This window comes from Amblyomma maculatum, chromosome 1 (assembly GCF_055883805.1).
Source record: "Amblyomma maculatum isolate TAMU_Amacu chromosome 1, ASM5588380v1, whole genome shotgun sequence".
Lineage (NCBI taxonomy): Eukaryota > Metazoa > Arthropoda > Arachnida > Ixodida > Ixodidae > Amblyomma > Amblyomma maculatum.
The window spans coordinates 177,823,957-177,846,999 of NC_139344.1; the positions used below are offsets into that span (position 1 = coordinate 177,823,957).

General features: G+C 48.6%; 1 protein-coding gene across 3 annotated transcripts in view; it reads left to right on the forward strand.

Annotated features, from left to right (window-relative positions):
* Abl (tyrosine-protein kinase Abl) overlaps positions 1-15,002 on the forward strand; it is a 92,882-nt gene extending 77,880 nt beyond the window's left edge. Inside the window, exons 9-11 of one of the 3 annotated variants that reach the window (XM_084589652.1) lie at positions 2,385-2,504; positions 7,846-8,285; positions 12,497-15,002. In XM_084589652.1, coding sequence (XP_084445778.1) covers positions 2,385-2,504; positions 7,846-8,285; positions 12,497-14,422 — 2,486 coding nt within the window. In that variant the 3' untranslated portion in view covers positions 14,423-15,002. The remainder of the gene's footprint in view (positions 1-2,384; positions 2,505-7,845; positions 8,286-12,496) is intronic. The other 2 variants (XM_084589654.1, XM_084589653.1) reach the window with 2 other exon arrangements.
* Positions 15,003-23,043: the final 8,041 nt, after the last annotated feature.

Below are 23,043 nucleotides of genomic sequence, written 5' to 3' on the forward strand. Positions count from 1 at the left end.
GCCTCCTCAACGGCAGGGTATTGTCCGGACTTCGGCCCACGAAAGGAACGGCTTGTAGCAGCACACGCAAAAAGCTTACTTCTTCATTTTCTCCAGCCTCTCACGCACTTTTCTGAGACGTCGAACTTCTGCCCTGCATCGACATTGTTTTCCGACTCGGCGCAAAGGATGACTTGCCGCTTGAAAGCAGCGCTGTACTGTTGCTGAGGTTGTGGGGGCATCTTGCAAGGCGTCCGTCAAGTGACAAACCACATACACCGCTGTTAGCTGTCACGTCGGCTGGAGTCCAGGCAGTCGACGAGAAGAAATGGCGGAAGACGCACAACGTTGCACAGCACGCGAGAATGTGCCTTGGAAAATGCTTCTCGGCTCATGTGAATGGTCACGTGTGGCCGTTTTGAATTGGATTGGATTTATAGCTGTACCATTTGTATCAAACATTGCCAGCCCGCCCGGCTTTGGCCGTTTTTTCGTGGAACGCCCACGGTTTGTCGATAACAAGTTGCTATCGTATTAAAGCAAGTCTTTGGTGCATATCTCAATTAAATTCATGTTTTGTTTTTTTTTAAAGCAGATCTACTTTCGCATTGCGTGTGGCAACTTTTATGAAATTACGAGCGCACGTGGCGTGATATTATCCGTGACTCGGTCGAAATTACTTTTGACCCCGCATATAAGCAGACTTTAAGACTCCGCATATACGTCGACCCCCCAACTTTTGGAAGGACATTTAAAAAAAATAAGGTCGACTTATACGCGGCAATATACGGTACTTTTGATGTTAGCTCCTGTGGTGGCGGGGAGCGAACTTGACAGAGTGCTCGTAATGGCTTGATTGCACAAGTCTGGTTCGATTTATTACGCCGCGATTGGGACAGGCGGAGTTCGCTGCCACAGAATCATTGGAAAGTGTGATAGCTGCGAATGCCGTTTGAAGTGAACAGTGCTAAAAGCCGGTGTCATGGTCGCAGCTGACCGCGTGCTTTCATTGATTCATAGATGCAAGAATGGGCGACTTTGGAAAAAAAAAAAAATATCTGCAGCTTCTTATAGTCCGCAGCCACCAGCTTACGCTACTCCATATGTTCAGCATGATGACAAAAGTGGACGACTCTCAAAAAAAAAAAGAAACTGCCGTTTCATAATGTCCACAGCCACCATAGCTTACGCTGTGCCGCACGTTCAGCACGATAAGGACGGACGACGCTCTTAAAAAAAAAAAGACCTACCACTTAACGTCTGCAGCCGCCACCAGCTTACACTGCACCACACTAAAGTGATTCTAGCCCACTTTAGCTGCACATTCAGCACGACGACACAAGACATGCATTGCATGTCACCCGCTGCGCACAAAGGGTTCACAGCACACACTGGAGAACGCGTCCGACGTTCTATTATCTACCACGGGCTGAGCTGGCTTGTCGGCGCATGCGGAGTGCATGCTGCTGCAAGCGAAGACCGTGAAAGAGAGAGGAAGGAGAGAGAAAGCTCGTCAGAAGAGTGGGCACACCCTTGCGCTTCACTCTATCACATTATTTCCCCTCTCAAACACCACAGCTGCATTGGCTGCATCTGCTCCGTATCGGCCGTTGCCAAACCTTCCTTCGCGCACATGGCTTGCAAACATCACGTGCTCACTGCGCACTTTTGCAGCGCTCCCGCCATTTTCGTTGCTGTTTGGAAGCCATTTCTTATGCCAGCATTTGCAAATAGTGTAGCCTCATTAGTGTTTTGCATGTTGCAGTCCCATTCCATGTTAGTTTCAGCCTTAATATCATGTGAGTGTCATGCCTTGTCTCCCTCCTGGTGTTGCAGTTCGCGAGCTGTCACATTGCATCTGTGGAGTAGGAAAAAAAAAAACTTGGCAGGTGAAATTAAAATGTCATTTATAAGCGAGGGTGATGATCAAAATTTGAAGATAACTTGTTTTTTGTTAATAAATGTCTTCTACACATGATGCCCATTAAGAAAGAGGTCAGCTTGATAGGAAAGATAAGGATGTCAACCAGCTCAGTGAAAAATGTTCCTTATTCCCGATTGTCTTATGCAGCGCTACAGCAAGAAAGAAATATACAATTAAAGATAACTGTCTGTAGTCTCTTCTGGTAAAAGGGTGGCCTCAGGTTAATTGAAGGGCCAACCACTGCCCACTTGGTGGAGATAAGTCAGCTTCATTTGGATGAAATAGCATTTCTGTATGCTGTATTGTTGATTTTTATTTTGTGGTAGGTTTTTGAAGCTTGGCGCCGATTTTTCCTTCAAGATTTCTTGCTCAAGCATGAGGCTTTTGTGATGATTGTCCTGTGATCATCCGTTCTCGTATCCAAGCCTGCTATCAAATTCTTGTGGGTGACTTCTGTTTTGCATTGTTTTTGTCTTTGTAGAAGTGGAGAGACAACTTGAAAAGCAGTCACCAGCCATGGCTTACAAAAAACATCCCGGGAGCTCGCCGACCATTGGCACCATGACTGATGATGATCAAGAGAACAGAGCACCTGACACAAGTAAGTTTGCTGTATATGTGACTATCTACCTGAAGGCAATAAGCATCATGAAGCACTTGCCACTGGCTTATTTATTGTATTAGCACTTCGCTTTGAGGCCATGGTACACAGTGTGACGGTATTGAATCCCAGCTGTGATTTTTGCAGTTCAACAGAAGTGAAGTGCAAAAATGCTCGCATACTGTGTGATGTCTGTGAATGTTAACAGGGAATGCTAAGTGCTTGTGCTATTTTGTATTCTCTTTTTGCAAAAGCTGTACAGTTTTTAATAGCCATATGGCTGTGCTTGGGCAGAAGCAATTCGTAGTACTTTTCTTTTATTAGTGTGTAAGGAACTGCCTATATCTCGAACGTTTTTTAGTCACCTGATTTGCGATGCAAATAGATGATTTCTTGTTGAGTATTGTTTCTGAAAATATGGCTGTTATTTTGACTGACAGAAGTTTAAGGTTTCATTGACTATTTTAGTAATTACTTTCACACATGCCTTGTAAGCAAGGGATAGTAAGCCAATCGGTCAATAATTTTGTAAATTGTATTCCCCCTTTCAAATGAACTATCTCTGGGTGCATTATCATTTGTCTTGCAGCAAAAAAGGTAAAACAGGTTTATGGCTAGGGAAATTAAAAACTTTCTTGCCTCTTCATTCGAACTCATAAGGTCCACATTATGGAGGTCTGGTTGTGGCTAATTTGGAGTAGCAGTAGCAGTGTAACATAGCCTGTGGGTTCTGCACCAATCATTTGGTGTCTACACATGCAGTTTACTTGCGAAATCGGCCAATAATGGCAATGCCAGTAGATTGTTTTTCGATCTTTACTAGCTCATAAAAACTCTTGTCTTTATAAAAGTGATCTCCTCTTTGCTGTTAGAATTCCATAGTCTACCGATGCAGGCCAACATCCTCATTTTGTCCTCAGCGTCCCTTTAAGGGGGGACACCCCTCTTAAAACTTTTTTCCTTATTTATGGGTGGATCTGACTGAAACTTGCACCATTAATGTACTTTTGCATGCTGATTTCAAATATCTGATTAGTTTTCTTGTAGATGAAATAGCTTTCAAAATATTACCTAATTCATGTTCTTCGTTTGGAGGTGAGTTAATTACTAAACACTTTATGGCATGAGGAGAATAGCCCTGCCAGAGTGATCTAGAAGGATCATAGAGTGCCGCTAGTCATGAATTAACGTGGTAGAAGAATTTGAACCAAAGTTACAATAAGTCAAACTTTTATAAATAAAAGCCCAGGTTGGCACCTAAGATTGATAATTAATTCTGTAAATGTTGCCGCATAATAACTGTACATATTTTTGTCCTACGGCACTGTCGAAGGTTTTCTCTTTCTAACAAGACAAGAATGAGAGCTATAGCACAAATAGACTAAGAGATATCTCTCCTCCAAAATTGCAGCACCCTCAAAATTGCAGTTTTGAGAAAACGAGGAAAAACACTTCACAGCATGTAGGTGTAAATTATGTCAATGATTGATATGTCAACAAGATCAGAAACAGGTGGAAAGTGATCTGAAGCGAAAATTAATGGCCTATGCCAATTTGAGCCAAAGTTACGCAATAGGAAACGCTTGAAAGGAAAATTCCATTTGGGTACCGAAGACAACATAACCTTCTCAGCAAATTTTCTTTTGTCGTCACTGCATTTACCTTGGTTTCATGAGACTCGCAGGATTTCCTTTCTAGAAAAAAATTTTTTAAAGCAATAGCAAGAACAGGACCAGAGATATTGATCTTTAAAAAATGCAACACTACCAAAATTGGGGGATTGTCGGAAGCACTCAAGCCTCACGGCATTTAATCAGGAAGGGCAACCTCAAAGACCTCATGCTATTAAAATGCACCAGGAGCATAGTCGGGGTGCATGCTGTCGCGGTGTTTTCTTTTTTCTGTTTTAGCAACGCCAAGCGAAGCCGCCCGCTTCTTTGCAGAACGTACGCTACGGTGCAAGTCCTTTTCTTCAGCTCTCCTGGACCCAGTTGCTGTCACATTTGTACTGCATTCTTGCAGAATTGCTGCTGCTGTATGCTTGCAGCCGGCATTGAAGCGCAGCACAGCTTCTGCTGTGGCTGCTTCCACAGCAAACAGTGATGAGTGCCGCTCTTTGTGGATCAAGGTCCAGATGACCGAGTGGAAGCTTTCGTTCGAGTTCTGGGTCTTCCCCCGAATGCACCTCTGCAGCAGGCTCTTCTCTGATAAACGACTATAAACAGGCAAAAGAGCATCAGCCACATCTCTTGGCAGACTGTAATTGTGCTTTGGTGCAGGCTCCTCTTTTGCCTTTGCAGCGTTGTGGCGGCACCATGACTTCTCACCGGTAGGACACAAACTGTGTTTGGGGCAGTCATCAGTAGATGTGATGTGGTAATATGTCGCCATCACAGCTCGCTGCATGGCATCCACATCACCTACATTTGATCGAAGCGCTCGGCCATAATATATTGCCAGCTTGTCAACTAGATCAGCTGTCAGCCTTCCTCTGCCGCCAAGACTTTGCTTCCCTGCACCCTTGTGTCTCTGCAAGAGGTTGCGCAAAGCTGCTCCCATACGCTTGTGCACGTGATTTATGCAGTCCTCTTTGACTATTTCAATGTAGCCATAGATTGCAGCATCTTTAAGAGCACTGAACGTGCGACTGTCCCCATCGCATAGCATGGTTGTGTAGCGCATGTTGTGGCGCTGCAGAGATCTTTCAAACAGAATTTTGCCAGCCTCTACTTCCATTTGACCAGCCTTGGAGTTGGTGTTTTTTTGGCACTGGTGGCGTGATTTCCAAAGTTCGTAGCCGTCAGTGTTTGGCTTGGGACCAATTTCGCAGCCCAGACAAAAGTTTGACAACACCACATAATCAAGCACGTAACCAGTGAAGAGTTCCACCACGGCACCGACGCCTATATGTGATGAGTGTCCGCGCGTCATCCATGTGCCGTCGTAGCACACGGCAATGTTCCCCCTATGCCCAAAACACAAGTCATCGTAGACCTTCGCCACTGCCTGCGCGGCTTGTGTCATAGCGGTCGTGGCGGCTCGGGTAGCAGCGGGTTGCAGTGTGTTCTTCAGATGCCGTTGAAACGTCTTGTTGTGCATCCCGCGCCGCGACAACCCCATCGCCGAAAAGATATCGTTCATTGCTGTCTGGCCGTTACCGGTCGACAGCATTGCTCGACTAGCCAGAATATTCAGCTCAAAAGGATTGCACCTTTTCTCGCCGTCAACCCTCCGCGAGTTCCACTCGGCCGCAATCTCACCGCAGTTGTCGCACAGCACGATCAGTTTTACGGCGAGGCCATAGCTCCGGTCGCTGGTAATTAAACGCACGCATCCACGACACGTTTTGCACCGCACGGCATCCAGAAGGATATTCACAATGCTGAGGTCAATTACCGCATAGGAGGCTGTTCCGTCCGCATCTGACTCTGCGGACGCACCACTTGCATCGGCGAACAGCGCGGTCTTTCGTGCCGTCGCCGGCGTCGATACCAGTCTATCAAGCGTAGCCTGCTCACGGGCACTCACTTGAGTTATGTCACTGTTAGTGACAGGCGCGGTATCAATACGTACACGACTGCAGTCGGCACGAAGAACGGCGCCGTTGTCCAGCGGAATCGGAGAAGCGTCGCCGCCCGCAACGTGATCGTCACACAATCCCGCAGCACTGGCACTTGCTTCTTGCACAGTATGCAACGAAGTCGCATTCTTAACGCGTTTCTTTGGTTGCTTTCGCCCGAACTTGTGCAAAGAGCGGTACTTCTTCGCGCCTGGCATGACTCTCGCGTTGCACTAGCGTGGTCGGCAGAAAGACAAAATGGCGTCACTGGGAGTCCGCATTTCAGGGCTAGCTTGCCGGAACCAACCAAACGACGCCATTTTGATCACGTGCCTTAACCGGCCAATAGTAGCGCGCGCTGCATGCTATCTTTTTGTTTGTTTTTTATGGGGAAGGCGGAGCGCACAGGGTTGCTTTCCGAAAGAAAAAATAAGCCGAAAGCGCGCGCTTTCGAACGAGACCAAAATCGCCGCGGTGGAGCGCGTAGTTCTCATGCGCCGGGCGATCGAAATTGGGTGTCGTTTGTCCACAATTTAAAGGGCAGTGGGTGTGGTACTGCATTTTTTAATCGCTATAACTTCATAAATACGCGGGGTATAAGGATGAAAATTTGCGTGCAGATGCGGAATGGTGCGAGGAATACGAAAATGAAAAAATTGAAAATCCGATTTTCAGGCCGATTTTCGGTGCCAAAGAGCCGTGTCCCCCCTTAATCCATGGAGGGGCAGCAAGAAATGGACGAGGAACAAAAAGCCTCGGAGCCAACCTGTGCCAGTGCGTCTTGTACAGCATTACCTGCATGCTGTCTCACGGCATACTTTCATTTTTATATCTTCTGTTTGCCATGCTTGCTTCACTGCTGTGATGGAACTCCATCGACAGTAGGAACGAAATTGGCGCTGCCTGAGCACAGAGTGCCGCCACAGTTGGAATGCACCAAAAGCTATGGAACACAGCAGTGGAGAGACTATGGGACTGTATAGGACCTTCTTTGGTTGGCGTGCCATCACCAAGCCATGCGCATACTGAACATATTGCAAGTTGCATGCAGCCTATGCAGTATGTAGTTGAACCCAGTCTAGCCAAGCTAGGACAAGCTGGTGTCACATATCAGAATGGTGCCAAAAGTCAAAACTGGCGGTAGTGGTACAGAGGGGCAGCATTGGTGCAAGTGACCCCACAATGTGGACGGGCTTGGATGCTTTTCTGCATGCACCACAGCCTGTACAGCAGTGATGAAATCTCAGCAATTTGTACCAGCATTAAGCTAATGAACTTAGCAGGACAATTCTGAATTGTGCATTGCGCATTGGCAAATTTAGTGTTTGTTGGCCCTTCTATGGCCTAATTGAGCAATGAGTGGGTGACCGTAAACAATCTCAGTCAGCTGGATCGGAGTGGCTAAACCCCTGCTGGGGCCATATTGCGCAACAATCTCATTACAAAAACTATCACAAGTCTGCCACACACATCAATTAATTAGCCCCACTTCTGTTGGTCGATTCTGACCGGTGAACATGTCAACCAATTGGAGTGAGGGCTAATTGACAAGTTTGTGACAGCTTTTGTGATGTAACCATTGCATAATTTGGCCCCTGCCCACTGTAAAGAGGCCCTTGTTTCCGCTACAGTGCCCTTCAGTATAAGCACAACTACAGGTGTAATGTTTTGCTTGTATTGAAGTGCGTGTTTTTCTTTTTCTTTTTTCTTTGTATGACACTGTTTTTCTTTTAAGGCAACCTGTTTTTTAGTGATTTTGAAAAAAATAACTTGCATACACAGGCAGCCAGGCAGTGGTACCAACTAAGCCAAGCCAAGGCCTCCTGCAAGTCAAAGCAAGCACGGTACAACTGCGCCGGCCAGGTCCTCGCAGTAAACAAGCTCCAGTTCCTCCAAAACGCACCAGTTCCTTCCGTGACAGCACCTATCAGGACCGCAACCCAGATGATGAAGATTGTGAAGAAGAAGAACTTAATAATGGCGGCTTGGAGCGAGTGTTCGAAACAGCTGGTGACTGCAGCGGCCCTGAAGCAAAACAGTCAACACCGGACACAGAAGAATCTGAACTTCATTCAACAGCCAGTGTGCCAGATGTGTCACAGCAGCTGCTCAACTCTAAACCGCAGAAGCTGAGGAAAGCACGCACATACCCCCCCAACTTGCAGCCCCAGAGGACAGGAAAAGATGCGTCTGTTGCACTTTCCACTAAGCAGGCCAAGAAGGTAAACCATTGTGCTCTGGGGATTTTTCATTTCTAATAATTTGATGACTGCAGGAAGTGCTCAGCTTGCCTTAAACCTGCATAATGTGGACCCACATATAACGCAAAGTATAATTAGGAGATGGCAAAATTGGAAAAATGTTATCATGCATGCGTATTCCTGGTGGGGAAAATTCATCAAACATATTTGTTTGCACTACATTTTTACTTGACTCTGGGACTTAATACACCCTCTTGAGGCTAGTTAGCACCGCAAAGCCTCATATTACATGTGGGCATTTATGGTAGATGGACTTTTGACACATCTAAAGCGACTAAAGCAAATCAAAATGTGAAATTTTGTTCGAACACCCACAGAACTTTGCTACTGTCATGATTGCCGTCAACAAAGAAGCAGTAGATGTTTAAAGGGCCCATAAAAACTATTTACTGGAATTGTGAAATGTGTACTAGCAATAGGTATCCGATCAGTCTTCTCTGCAATGCAAAAATTTTTGAGACGGCTTAATTAGCACTGAACATATGGGAGATCAAAAATGATGCTCCTCCTCTCTCCCATCAACTCAACCCATGCCGGCAGTCAAAAAAAAAAGAAAAAAGAGGAGGAAAACAAGTGGCGACGGCGCACCACCACGCCCCATCCCGCTCACCTAACTTGAGAGCGTACAATGAGCGGGCGCGCCCAGCAGCCCCACTGACATCAGTGGGGAGGCTTGCATGCTGAGATGTGTCATCCAAATTGGCTGCGAGCGGTCGCCAGGAGTACTTTTTCAAATTTATTTGTAAATTATCGGCTCCACGTAAAGCTTTCAAATCTGTCTCCAATACTCACAAAGACCACTTGCTTTGCTTGATTAGAATCTTACCCCAAGTAACATTTCAGGTGCCCTTTATTGATAAAATGATGCTATAGAAGAAGCTTGACACCTGTTGTACACATCAATGCTTTTTGCAAAATTTAATTTGGGTGATTGCCAGAGCCTTTTTGCTGTTTGCTGACAGTGCTTGCCCTAAGGTTCTTTGCAGACTGCACGGCAACCTGTAGAGTACCAAGAAGTTTGATGAATAATGTGGAGTTTAAAGGAATATTCACGTTCAGATCCCCGGCACAGAGGGATGTGCTGGTTGACGCGTTCAGGAAATTCTTCCTCTCCCGCGCTGTATTCACATGGGCAACCAGGAGCTGAAAGGGGCATCATTGTTCCCATTTTAGCCAACGGATCATATGGTATGCTACCGAAGGCATCACAAAGTGCATGGGCTATAAACTTGCTAGATGTGAAAAAAGCAATGATCAGGCCACAGATATTAAAAAAATATATATATATTGTTACGTGGCGGCTAGCGATGACAACAAGAGAACAGAGGACAGAGAGAAGATGCTCGATGGTCATGAGATGACGTTCAATGAATCTGTGTGCGGGCCTAGCGTGCGCACGCTCCTGCCCAAGCCACTGTCCTCTTCTTCCTCCTTCGTCCGTAACAATATACCGTATACACGCGTCTAATGGCCGCACTTTTTTTTTTCGAGATTGGGGTGAAAATCAGGGGGTGCGGCGATTACATGAGAAAAAAAGACAGCGAAAAAAATTATTTGCGGTGGTACCTGCCTTTATTATTGTCAAAAAACTCCTCGTCCTCCTCCGCTAAACTCTTCTGGATTTCAGGCTCGTCCCGTGTCCAAAACATCACTCCTCGTCGTCGTCCTCCTCCGAACTCATCAGGACTTCAGGCTCGTCCTTGTCCCAGATGAGGTCATCCTCCGTACCGTCCAACCTGTTTGATATCCCTGTCATCTTGAAACTTTTTTCCACAGTCTCGAACGAAACCGTGGCCCACGCTTCGAGTATCCAGTGGCAAACAGTCACAAGCGATGCCCGTTCGGTTAGAGTCTTCTGGTGGACGGCCATTGCCATCCATTCACTATACGCACGGCGAAATCCACACTTAAAAGGGCGGTTTACGGAGACGTCCAGCGGCTGAAGCATGCCGTTCATGTCTCCAGGTATGACGGCCAAGTCCGTGTTAGATGCGCAGAGGTGTTGCCGCACGCTCTCTGTCAGGTGCCCCTTGAAGCTGTCTAGGACGATTAGAGAACGCGTCGCAAGATTAGCCCCTTGTTGCTTCTCCCAAACACACTTCAACCAGTCTGTCACCAGCTCATCCGTCATCCATCCTTTGTCCTGCGCACGAACAAAGATGCCATCAGGGAATTTCTCCGCAGGTAGACGTTTCCGCTTAAAAACTATGTAAGGCGGTAGTTTTCGTCCATCCGCTGTGATGCAAAGCATGACCGTGCATCGCTACCTTCCGCTCCCCGCTGTAAGCACACGCACACTCTTCTTCCCCTTCACCTCGACTGTCACATTCTGGGGTGCGCCAAACCAAACCGGGGTTTGATCGGCGTTATCAATCTGAGAGAGAAGGTGCTCATGTTCTCTGCGCTTGTTGATAACAAACTTGTGGAACTGCAGAAGCTTTTCACCATACTCCTCGGGTAGACGTTGACACATCGTCGTGCTACGGCGAATGGACAGGTTTTCTCGCTTCATGAAGCGCGAAATCCACCCATTGCTGGCTTTAAACACGGTAGCCGCAATCCCCTTGCTGCGTGCAATGTCTAGCGCTTTCATGCGCAGCATCTCAGTCGAAACAGCAAAGCCGTTGTGCCGCGTCTCCGTCACGTACTCGAGAAGTGAGTCTTCAACTTTTGGAAACATGCTCTGCTTCCCTCGGAAAGTGCGCCTCTGAACATTTGTTTTCCTGAGGGCATCTTCTTGGGAGCACCATCGCCGTACACATTTTTCGTCAACGCCGAACTTTCATCCAGCCGCTCTTTTTCCTTCTTCTTTCGCGTAATGAATCACTTTCAGCTTAAAGTGAGTGGTATAACTAACATATTTTCCCATCGAGGAAAAAGAAAACCTTCAGCTCACGAGCGCAGAACAGATCAGGGCAGCGATGCGTTCCGATTGCGAGATTGCACGTGATATGCTTCGGGCGATCGAGGAAATGGCTGTAAAACGGAGGAGCGAACAGACTTGGATTGGATTGGATTGGATTTGCTGGCCTCACCCTTTGTAACGGGCGGGCATCACTGCGGCTAGGAGCGCCCCTTTGTAACGGAGGTGGTGGCCGCTGCCCCCATACTCGACTTTTTTTTTTCCTCAAATATTTTGTTCTTAATTCTTATTGGCAATTCTACTTCTAACCTTACGCTTCATTTTGGCTTTCACTTGATTTTGCCCCACCTGGCGCCAGTAACCACAAAACGTTCCGTATTTCTTGCACCGCACAGTAGACGGCACTGCCCAACTTCCTGAAACTCATGGTGCGGCTTTTACTCGGGAAATTTTTTAAAGGTTTTTTTTTCTCAATTTTATTTCTAAAGTTCGGGGTGCGGCCATTACACACGTGTATACGGTATAAATGAACCTTAAAGATGGAGGGCATCATTTGTGCTGGTCTGACAAACAATAGTCATTTTTGCCACCAAAGCAAGAAAGCTGTGGCTCCATGCGGCCTTTCTTAGTTAGGTGTGATGTGTGGGGCTCTGTGCACATGAATCATTGTTTTGGGGGGGGGGTTGTCTGCGGGAATTCTGCATAAAGCTCTACATTTTTAAGCATACTGAGTGCTTCGCTTCCTAGTAAGGTGCACCTTTATACCTGCTTTTTTCACAAGCTGAATTTCTGCTCTATGACATTAAAGGAAAAACCAAGTTTCAATGCAAGAATTACCTGGTAGATTTGGACCAGGAAGCATTAGTGTAGTATTGGGACCCTCTCAGCGTGTCAACGAGAACTGTTCGGAAACACGTCCCATTTGCACTGCAACGCATATTGGAAATTTCTTCAGCTGTGGCTGTAAAACTTTGTCACACCAGGAAGACAATTTCAGCTCGCTTCTCTCATCCATGTGGTATTGCTGTGTGTACAGCCATGGAAACAGGAGACACCTTGCACTGGCAAGCTGTTAGTGTGTTTGGCAGTAAGGGTTTGGAATGAATTACTGCTTTGTGGCTGCTTTCTTGCTGTTCTTTTGTATATGGCTCTCACCAGTGAGTCACAAGCCTTAAATGTGCTGCAGTAATTGGGTATATTTGCCATGGAAAGTTGTTTGCTGTGCAGTGCTGATGGAACATGGAAGAGGGCTTGTGTTAATTTCTAAACTGCACAGCGTATACTTAATAACGTATTTTATTTAATGCAGGTTCAGGTGGCAGCCCTTGAAGTACAGAATGTCAAACGTGCCATCAATAGATATGGGACATTGCCCAAGGGGGCTCGAATTGGTGCCTACCTGGAGTCTCTAAGGCAACATGGACTGCATACTGGGACATCATACCAGGAACCTGTTGTAGAAGATGGACATGTCCACTACCAGTCTGGAAATGTGCTTCCTGTAGGTCCAGGGGCTCGGATGGCTGTAGGGGCTGATTATGGGCATGCTCGTTGTAAGGTTGGAGAGGCCACACCTCCACATGCTATTTTGCAACGTCAAAAGTCTGACTTGACTCACACCAAAGTGAGTGATGCCTTTGAAACTGGCTCAATTCCTGAGATGAGGAGGCCCGGGCCTAAGCAAGGCCCATCACCCAGGCTAGCAAGGCACCACAGGTTTGATGGCAAGTCCACTACACCTGGGCGGGATGTGCCCAGTGATAGCTTACAAGATGCAGTAAGTGAAAGTGAAGCCCAACTGGGAGTTTCACAAAAGAGGGAGTCATTTGAATCTCTTGCCCTGCAGTCACAGGAGGGCAAGGCAGTGCCAGCAACTGTGTCACCGGTTGCATTTTTTGGATCATCTGTTGTGCGTAGAACTCTCAAGCGGCGACCAAAAGACCGACCACCTAGCCCTCCAAAGCACCCTCTCGTAAAAAGTGGCTCTGTGGATGACCAGCTTAGTCGTCACTCAGGAAACTCCAATGCTGCGACCAAGGCAGCGTCAGACAGTAATCAGAGCCCTGTGATGCCCGAGGCACCTGATGGTAGTCCTATTTCATACAGTGATGAGGGATTCCCACCTCCACCAGAATTCAGCAACCCAGATCAACAAACACTTGAGTGCCAGGATATTCACTCTTCACCATTGGCAGAAGCATCGACAAGGAACTCTGCTGCACAGGTGGTGTCAGAGTTGTTTGAGAACCTCAAGATGAAGGCCCGACGAAAGGCAGCCGAGACTGGAGAGGCGTGTGCTCAAACAACTGGAGATCCCTGTCGTGGAGTCAGCCCTCCTGAAAAGAATACTACCGATGTACTGGCCAAACCAGCCACCTCTCAGAAGAAAGCCCTAGCAGAAGAAGTAAAGAAACGTGAACCAGAGCGTCTGCAGTCGCCTACTCAGCCTTTGGACCCACCAGCACAAGGGGAAGAAGAGAAGCGGCAGAGTTCTGGAAGCATTAGCAGCCTAAAGAAGCTTTGGGAGAAAGAAACAGGTGGTGGCAAAGTGAGCCCCAAAATTGGCGCAAGGCGTCCAGAGTCATTACGTCTTTCCAAGAATGAAGGAGATAGTCGCAAAGCAAGCCCGCCATCACCACCGTCTGCAGTTGTGCCACCACGTACACCAGATGATGCCCCCGACTCCCAGCAGCAGCAGCAGCAATTTACGTCAAAGCCTGTAGTTCCAACAAAGCCTGCCCTCAAGACAGCCTCCAAGCTGCCTTCTAGCACCGCCAACAAATTTGCCAAGTCAGCATCGTCGTCATCAAGTGCACCCAGCCAGCCCAAGCCTCCGGTGGTGCCTCGCAACCAGTCCAGCACTTCCCCTCAGCCCAAAAAAGGGGCTCAGCGGGACGAGGACCGACTGGCTGACAGCAAGAGTTCCATTCTGGAGATATCGAGCGCGCTGGAGAGTGGCATTGTGGCACTGAAGGCTGCTGTGCCTGGCTCCCTGAGCAGCGTGAGCGTGATGCAGCTGTCAGACAAGGTGCAGCTCTTGTGTTCCTCCTGCAGCAGCTATGCCGAGAGTGTGCCGCCGCATGGCCGCTTCCGCTTCCGGGAGCTGCTGTCCCGCCTCGAGACGCAGGGCGACCAGCTGCGGACATGCTCCAGCAACAACAGCGCTGCCAGTGCCAAGCTGTTCACAGACCTGCACAACACAGTCAGGGATCTGGTGAATGTGGTGCAGCGGTGAGCGTTTGCTCCACACCTCTGTACATACTCTGTTTCACTGCAACTGTGATTACACTTCACGATGCTCCTTTGTTTTTTTCTAAATCATTCTAGTCCCTTTTAGAGACCACGTGTGTGAGGGTGCTCGCCTGCATTCAAGCTCATCACAAGAACCATTGTCAGACTCCCATGTTCGTCGGGTGAGGGAAGATTGCTGAATGTCCTTTGTAGTCCATGAGAGAGAGAAAAATAACTGTTCTGGTCTTTTATCATCGGGTAATTATAGTAACCGTAATGCTGATGGTATTTATATCACTTTTTAGGATGCTGCAACATTTTATTTTTTCTTACGAACTTGTCAGACCAAAGCCTTTGACTTCAATGCTTTTATCGAAATAGCTTGTCTGTCGTATTTTAATTGACTTTGAACCTTGATGAACTTAGTTCTGAGTGTGTGGTGATTGTGCAATTTTCTATGCATCTGTAAATTCTTTGAGTATGGTTACTGTAACAGAAGCAGAAGTGGTACCTTTTAAATTATTCAAATAAAACAGTAAAAAAAAAATTGTGTTTGTTGTAAGTGCCAATAGATTGGGCGTGAAACTGCTGATGTGGGCACCATTGCCAAGTCCTTATGCATATTTTGAACTGATGTTGCATGGGTCAGATCATGTTACTTGTTTTGTGACATGACATGTATTGCGTTATATGCCCATGCTTACTCCTTTTGGCAAAGTGTAGCAGCTGTCATGCTCCGTGAACATCTTCGCTATCTCCTGGTTGTATCAAAGCATTCTTAGTGAAGCTCAAGGTCACATCCAACGAAATCTTAGGAAAAAATCTCTCCTATGTGTTTTTTTTTACTATGTGCCGGAGTTTAACTCTGCCTAAACCGATGTGAAAGCACTGCTTGGCATAATTCTGCTTGGCAGTTTAACACTGAGAGACTGGTGCAGAGTTTGGAAAATATTAGTCCTGATTGCTTGGAGATATATGTCATCGATTCTAATACCTATAGAAAACTAGCCTCCAACCTGATGAGCAAATGGATTTTAAATGGGAAGCAGAATAGTGCTGCCACCCAATACACTGCACAAAGAACAGTTGTCACAATTTTGATACGGACAGGGGTGGAAGGGCAGCTCTATCTCCAAAACTGCTTTTCATGCTTCACCCTGCTCCAGAACACGTTGCATCAAAACTGCTCCAAACTGGCTGCCTTGATGTTTTACCGTCATATTTAGCAGACCACGGGTGTTTTCTGCACAGTGGACTATTGTATTGACTACAAAAAATGTGGTACGGTTTGATTCAGCAACCTGGATAAGGGCAACAGCCTGATGGCATGCTTAATTGCGTCTGACCAATGGGGGTCGCCATAGTGAAAACAGTGGAGCTGCCTGGGGCATCTCACCCTGAGCCTAATGCACATAACATTTTTTTTTAGTTAAAGAAGCGTGGAGCATAATAAATGCTTGGTCGCAAGTAAATTTAGTGAGCCTCCAGTTACTGTAGGGACTATAATTGCAAAATAATGGCAGATTTAAGCCTGCTTAAACCTGGTTAAAATGAGCAAAAGCGCAAGCCATGATGTGTTGCCTCCAAGATATTGGTTGGATGGATTACTGTCTCATAGAGCAGGGTACTTGCCTGGGCGAGATGAAGAGGGCGCCACTGCTGCACAGTGCAGCTAGTTTGCAAGACGATGTTGGACGATTGTGCTATGCTCTGAACCTTGGGATTAGTGCTTTCATACTAAAAAAATGCTCTCTACTCATGACGTAGCACTTCCTCCCAGCCCTTTGAATCACCGTTGTGGAGAGCAGGGTGCAAAGCAGACACTGTAAACTACCGTGAGCCATTAGGACACTTGTCCAGCTACAAAGAACTGCACTAGTTGTTCTAATGCTTTTGCTGTAAAAATAGGCAGGTACTTAACCAATAAACTCCTTTGTCAATAGCAGGCATGTCTAGCCTACATCAGACAGCATACTTTGCAGCATTATATAATAAATGTGATGCCACGGAAGTAGCAGTAAATTGGAAACATCCCTAAGGTTGTTGGAAAGCCATGCATGTCTTATTGCCAGCATGTTGAAATTGAGGAAAACCCAGCGTGCCTCAAATGAAAACGTGAGGATCCACTGGCATAAGGCATCGAAAGAGCTAAAGGAAAAAAAGGCCACCCTTCAGGGCCAGGGCCATTCGTTCTGCCAGAAGGCAAGACTGACTAGTGCTCAGAATCAAAGGACATGTGCAAGAGAATGACCTTGTATTCTCATTGATGTGAGCTCCAAACCGGCAGTGGTGCCTGAGTGCATCAATGTTGGATTCCATATTAGAATCCATGAAGTTAAAATAGGCAAAAGCTTTTTGTAGAACTTTGATGTTCAGCTAGGAGGGCACAAGCAAGCATTCCATTTTCTGCCATTCTTTTTCCGAATTGCTCAGGTCAGTTCTGGTATTTTAAACATCATGTAAGGTGTTTATTGGAGCACCAAGACCGTAGGCAACGTCCGCAAACCAAAGCGACGGGGGTAGCGTTCGAAACAACAGTGCAGTGCCAACAAGGCTCCGGTTCCACTTCGTCTACCTCTTCGGGTTGGCGCGCGAGCTGATGGCGATCGGGATTACTACAATACTCCCCGGCGTAAAAGGAGCCATCCTGGCGACTCGTGGTGAGGAAAGGGTAGGGGGATCATAATACGGCTTGAGGCGGTCGACATGTACAGTTTCTCGGCCGCGGCGGCGATGATCCGGAGATGGGTTCAAGGGCTATTACGTAATTGACAGGAGAAGATTGTTCGAGAATGCGGTAAGGTCCATGATAGCGCGATAGGAGTTTGGATGAGAGGCCGGGTGCAGAGGAAGGCACCCAGAGCCAAACGAGGGCACCTGAGGGATATGAAGGTGCTGGATTTGTAGAGTCCCGGTTATGCTTTTGTTGAGCCTGGTTCTCCGTTGTGAAGGAGCGCGCCAATTGTCGGCATTCTTCGGCAAATGTGTGCGCTTCAGACAGTAGAGTGGTCTCTGAAGCGCCGGGGTGGTAGGGCAGGATAGTACCCACGGTGGACGTGGGTTCACGACCATATAAAAGAAAGAAGGGGGAGAACCCAGTCGTAGTCTGCGTAGCCGTATTGTAGGCGTACGTTACGAAAGGCAGCACTTGGTCCCAATTAGAGTGAGCGCTATCAACGTACATGTCTAGCATGTCACTAAGAGTGCGATTAAATCGCTCAGTCATCCCGTTCGTTTGGGGGTGATACGCTGTGGTGCTCCGGTGAATGATCTGGCACTGTTTGAGGAGTGCTTCGACAGTGTCTGAAAGAAACGCACGTCCGCGGTCACTGATCAATTCTTACGGTGCGCCGTGACGAAGAACGAGGCGATGCAGAATGAACGAAGCAACATCCCGTGCGGTGGCAGACTGCAAGGACGATGTTTCCACGTAACGGGTTAGGTGGTCAACGGCTACGATGACCCAGCGGTTGTTAGCCGAAGTGGTCGGAAGCGGGCCATACAGATCGATACCGACACGGTCAAAAGGGCGGCTGGGGCAAGGCAATGGCTGCAACGGAGCGGCTGGCTGAGGGGGTGGATTCTTGCGACGTTGGCAGGCGGTACAGGATCGGATGTATTGACGAATGAAGCGGTACATGCCGCGCCAGTAATATCTCATACGCAGTCGAGAATAGGTTTTCATGACACCTGCATGGCCGCATTGGGGATCGGCGTGGAAAGAGGCGCAGATTTCAGCACGGAGATGTCGCGGAATCACGAGAAGCCACTTTTCGCCCTGTAGAATGGTAATTGCGGCGGTATAAAAGTCCATCACGAGTGGCGAAGTGGTGGGCCTGACGATGAAGTGCACGTGACGGAGACAGCTCTGCGGGCGTAGACAGGAATGTTAAGAGGGAGGATATCCATGGATCCTTCTGCTGCTCAGATTTCATATTGGTAATGTTGAGCGGCGACATATCGTAGGCACAAACGAAGCCAGCCGTCGAGTCGTTAGGAAGCGGTGAACGGGAAAGGGCATCAGCGTCGGTGTGCTTGCGTCCAGATCGATAGATGACGTGGATATCGTACTCCTGAAGACGTAACGCCCAGCGGGTGAGGCGGCCGGAGGGGTCTTTGAGGGAGGATAGCCAACAGAGCGCGTGTTGGTCGGTAACAACGTAGAATGAGCGACCGTAAATATAAGGACGAAACTTTGTAATGGCCCATATGATGGCCAGACACTCCTTTCCGGTCACAGAATAGTTCGATTCCGCTTTCGTGAGGATACGACTAGCGTACGCGACGACATATATTGGAATATCCAGGTTTCCGTTGAGCAAGAACAGCGCCCAGACCTACGCCGCTTGCATCAGTGTGTATTTCGGTCGAGCAGGCAGGGTCAAAATGGCGGAGTATAGGGGGAGAGACCAGTAGGCGGCGTAGTGTACTGAACGCAGCATCACAGGCTGGTGACCAAGAGGAGAGGTTCGGGCCTCCGGCGAGAAGTTGCGTTGAAGGGGCGATGATACTGGCGAAGTTGCGGATAAAAGGGCGGAAATACGAACATAGACCGACAAAAATGCGAAGTTCTTTCAAGGTTGTGGGCTTGGGGAAGTCTGCGACGGCACGAAGTTTGGTAGGATCCGGTAGAACGCCATCCTTGGATATGACATGACCAAGTATTGTGAGCTTGGTAGCGGCAAAGTGACATTTCTTCAAGTTGAGCTGTAGGCCGGCTTCAGTAAGGCACGTAAGGACACGCTGAAGGCGCAGAAGGTGGGAAGGGAAATCTTTCGAGAAAACGACAATTTGAGCCCACTGAGAATGTTATCCATCATTCTCTCGAAGGTGGCGGGGCCGTTGCACAGTCCGAACGGCATCACATTGAATTCATACAAGCCATCGGGATGATGGAGGCTGTTTTCGGGCGGTCAGCGGAAGCCATCGGTACTTGCCAATAGCCAGAGCGCAAATCTAGCGACGAAAAGAACTCCGCTCCTTGCAAACAATCTAGCTCGTCGTCAATTCGTGGTAGGGGGTAAACATTTTTGCGGGTTATCTTATTCAGACGCCGGTAGTCCACACAGAAGCGGATCGTGCCATCTTTCTTCGTCACCAACACTACGGGGGAGGCCCAAGGGCTATGAGATGGTCGTATGATGCCCCGTTGAAGCATATCGGCGACATTGTCACGAATGACGCGGCGCTCAGTGGGCGACACGCGATATGGTCGCTGCCGCAGGGGAGCATGAGGACCAGTGTCGATTGCATGAGAAACGGTCAAGGCGCGGCCCAAGGAAGGCTGGGACACGTCAAAAGATGCGCTGAAGGAGGGCGACTATTTGGTCCCGTTGGGCGGACGAAAGGTCGGTCGCGATAGCTCGATGAAGGGCGTCGACAGGAAGCTCATCACTCGTAGCAGCACAAGACGTCAGGGCAGCGACGTGAGGAAAAACGTCAGGTTCGGAGAACATGTAAGTGCGATAAGGGTCCAGCTCTTCAATGTAGCCGAGGCACTCCCCGCGAAGAACAACCGTCGGGCAGGGAAAAGGGTTGGAAGCATAGATGACACAGCTGCCATCAGAAATCGTTAGAATGGCGAAAGGAAGAAGGAGGCGGTTATGGTGGGCGGAGACGAGTTTGGGCGTAAAGAGAACAGGACTAGGGAGGGCAGATGTCGAAATAAGGGGAACGAGAACAGAAGAAAATGGAGGAATGTCGGTGTCTGCAGCTACAAGGAGTTTAGCAGGGCGCACAGGCGGGTCACACAGGGAAACATTACACACAGGGGAAAGCTCAACTTCAGCACGGGCACAATCAATCACAGCACTATGAGTCGACAGAAAGTCGTAGCCGAGGATGATGGTCGTGGGGGCAGGCGTAAAGCACCACCATCTAGACGAGATACGTAATGTCTGATGCAAACTCGTACCGTGCACACTGCCACAGGGGTGATGCGCTCTGAACTGGCCGTACGAAGCGAAAAGGCAAAAAGCGGCGTCGTGACCTTGCGAATTTTGCGACGAAGGGCATCACTAATTACGGAAACGGCAGCACCTGTATCCACCAGCTCAAGAACGGGAAAACCTTCTACGAACACTTCAATGACGTTGGCGGGAGAAGGCGGAGGACTTAACGTGTTCGTCAAACGCGCAGTTCTTGCCTCCGGAACTGCAGCATTTAGTTTTCCCCATGCGTAGAGCCCTGTCGCCGGAGCATCGGCGAGGCGAAGGCGAACGGCGTGTCGAGTACTGAGCCCGAGGTGGAGACGATCCAGAAGAGACGTTGCTCAATGGCGGCTCGGGATCGTAGTGGTACTGACGGACTGCGTTCTCAGGATGAAGCGGGCGCTGACGGCAAAGGCGAGCGACGTGACCCGGGAGCCCGCAAGCATATCAAATTGGGCGATTGTCGGCGGTTCGCCATGGGTTCGTAATGCGGCGTCGCGGTCGAGGGATCGGAGACTGAGGGGCCATGAAACGAGGTGGAGCATAAAATGTAGGGCCGTTCTGGTAAGACGATGTAGGAAGCGGACCGCGCGTTCCAGCGGTTACTTGAGCGTGAGTGGGGCTTGCACAGGAGCGATGGGAACACTAGAAGGCAGAGCTTCGGCGACTTTCTCCTCGATATCTTGGCGGATAGCCGGCGATATGGATGGCGCGTCGGCCGGCGCTAATTGCGAAGTGCAGACGGTCGGCTGAACTGGATGGAGGAGGGACAGCTGGCGTGGAACTTCTTCACGGATAAAGTCTTGGATATTCTGCATAAATTGAGACTGTTTCGCAGACGACGTAGCCAGTGCCAAGCCAGCAATGCCGGCAGGTGCGGCAGCCCGCCGCGTAGAAGCGCGTTGCTTTCGTAGCTCGTCAAACCTCTGGCACAGGGTTATAATGTCGGATACGGAAGTAGGGTCCCTGTCCGACATCATATAGTACGCATCATCAGTGAGACCTTTTAGAACGTGTGTGACTCTTTCGTGCTCGGGCATGGACGGATTGACCCGCTTGCAGAGGTCAACCACGTCCTCAATGTAGCTGTTAAACTTATCCTCGGGAAGTTGAAGCCGTGCACGGAGGCGTTGTTCGGCGCGGAGTTTGCGTACCGCAGGACGGCCGAAGACATACGCGAAGTTCTTCTTGAAGACAGACCACGTCGAAAGATCGGCTTCGTGGTTTCGAAACCACAGATTTGCCACGTCCGTGAGGTAGAAGAGGACGTTGCTCAGTTTTATGAAATCGTCGCAGCGGTTGTAAGTGCTGACGCGCTCGAAAGAGGCCAGTCAGTCGTCAACGTCATGGTCCTCGGTGCCACTGAAGAAAGGTGGGTCACGGGGGCGTTGTGCCCCGGGACAGAAGATGGTGGCAGGAGTGGCAAGGATGGGCGCCGATGGTTGGCTGGGAGCGTCCTGCATGGTTGTGACCGAAGGCGGTAGCGTGCGGTTCCGAAGTTCCAGGGTGAAATTTGCGAGGAGGACTGGGGCGACGATTGAGACACCTCCACCAAGTCATCATCATCATCATCATCAGCCTGATTATACCCACTGCAGGGCGAAGGCCTCTCCCATATTTCTCCAGTTAACCTGGTTCTGTTCTCCACCAAGTGTAAGGTGTTTATTGGAGCACCAAGACCGTAGGCAACGTCCGCAAACCAAAGCGACGGGGGTAGCGTTCGAAACAACAGTGCAGTGCCAACAAGACTCCGGCTCCACTTCGTCTACCTCCTCGGGTTGGCGCGCGAGCTGATGGCGATCGGGATTACTACAATCAGTACATATTTTTCTCCGTTTGTGCCATCTTATAGGTGTATGCATAGCAAAGCATTGATTGTTGGATAAAAAGGAATCGGATTGTGAGTTCTTATTTGTCAGGAATAAAACATGGGGCACTTATACCTCGGTCAGACGAGCAAGTTTAGTGTCACTTTCAACGAGCGCACTCGCGTTTAGTGTCATTCGCGTCGTGTCACACGATGAACTTTAATGACACTTGCTGCCGAACACACTTGGCGTGAAGAGAGTTTGGCGAACTCACTACACTTTGTCCGGCAGGCGAGTGTGTAGTCTCTACAGCAGGGCAGTGACATATCACTCATACATTTTTTGAGAATTACAATGTTTTGAAATGTTTATCGTAATTTCATGAGCGTTTCTATCAATAAACCAACACCGATCTGGGACGTAAGCACGATGCGGTGGCGCTTCTATCGCCAGCGTGGTCCGACTGGGGGTGAAAAATAGGCTTAGCGCCCATAGGAATACATGGAAGCGAAATATTCCAAAAGCAGTTTTCTAATTTCACGGGTCATCTGTAACGTCGTTATTCGGTACAGAGCAACCATGAACATCCTAGAACAGATCACGAAAGTATCAAATCTCATTAACGAGGCGAAGTATTTTTAAAACACCGCGAAACGTATGCGGGTGCGAGTTGGGAGGGCGACCCATAGAAACACATGTAAACACAACTTCATCATCATCATCATCATCAGCCTGATTATACCCACTGCAGGGCGAAGGCCTCTCCCATATTTCTCCACTTAACTCGGTTCTGTGCTAGCTGCATCCACTTGACCCCTGCGAACTTCTTAATCTCATCCGCCCACCTAACTTTCTGCCGCCCCCTGCTACGCTTTCCTTCCCTTGGA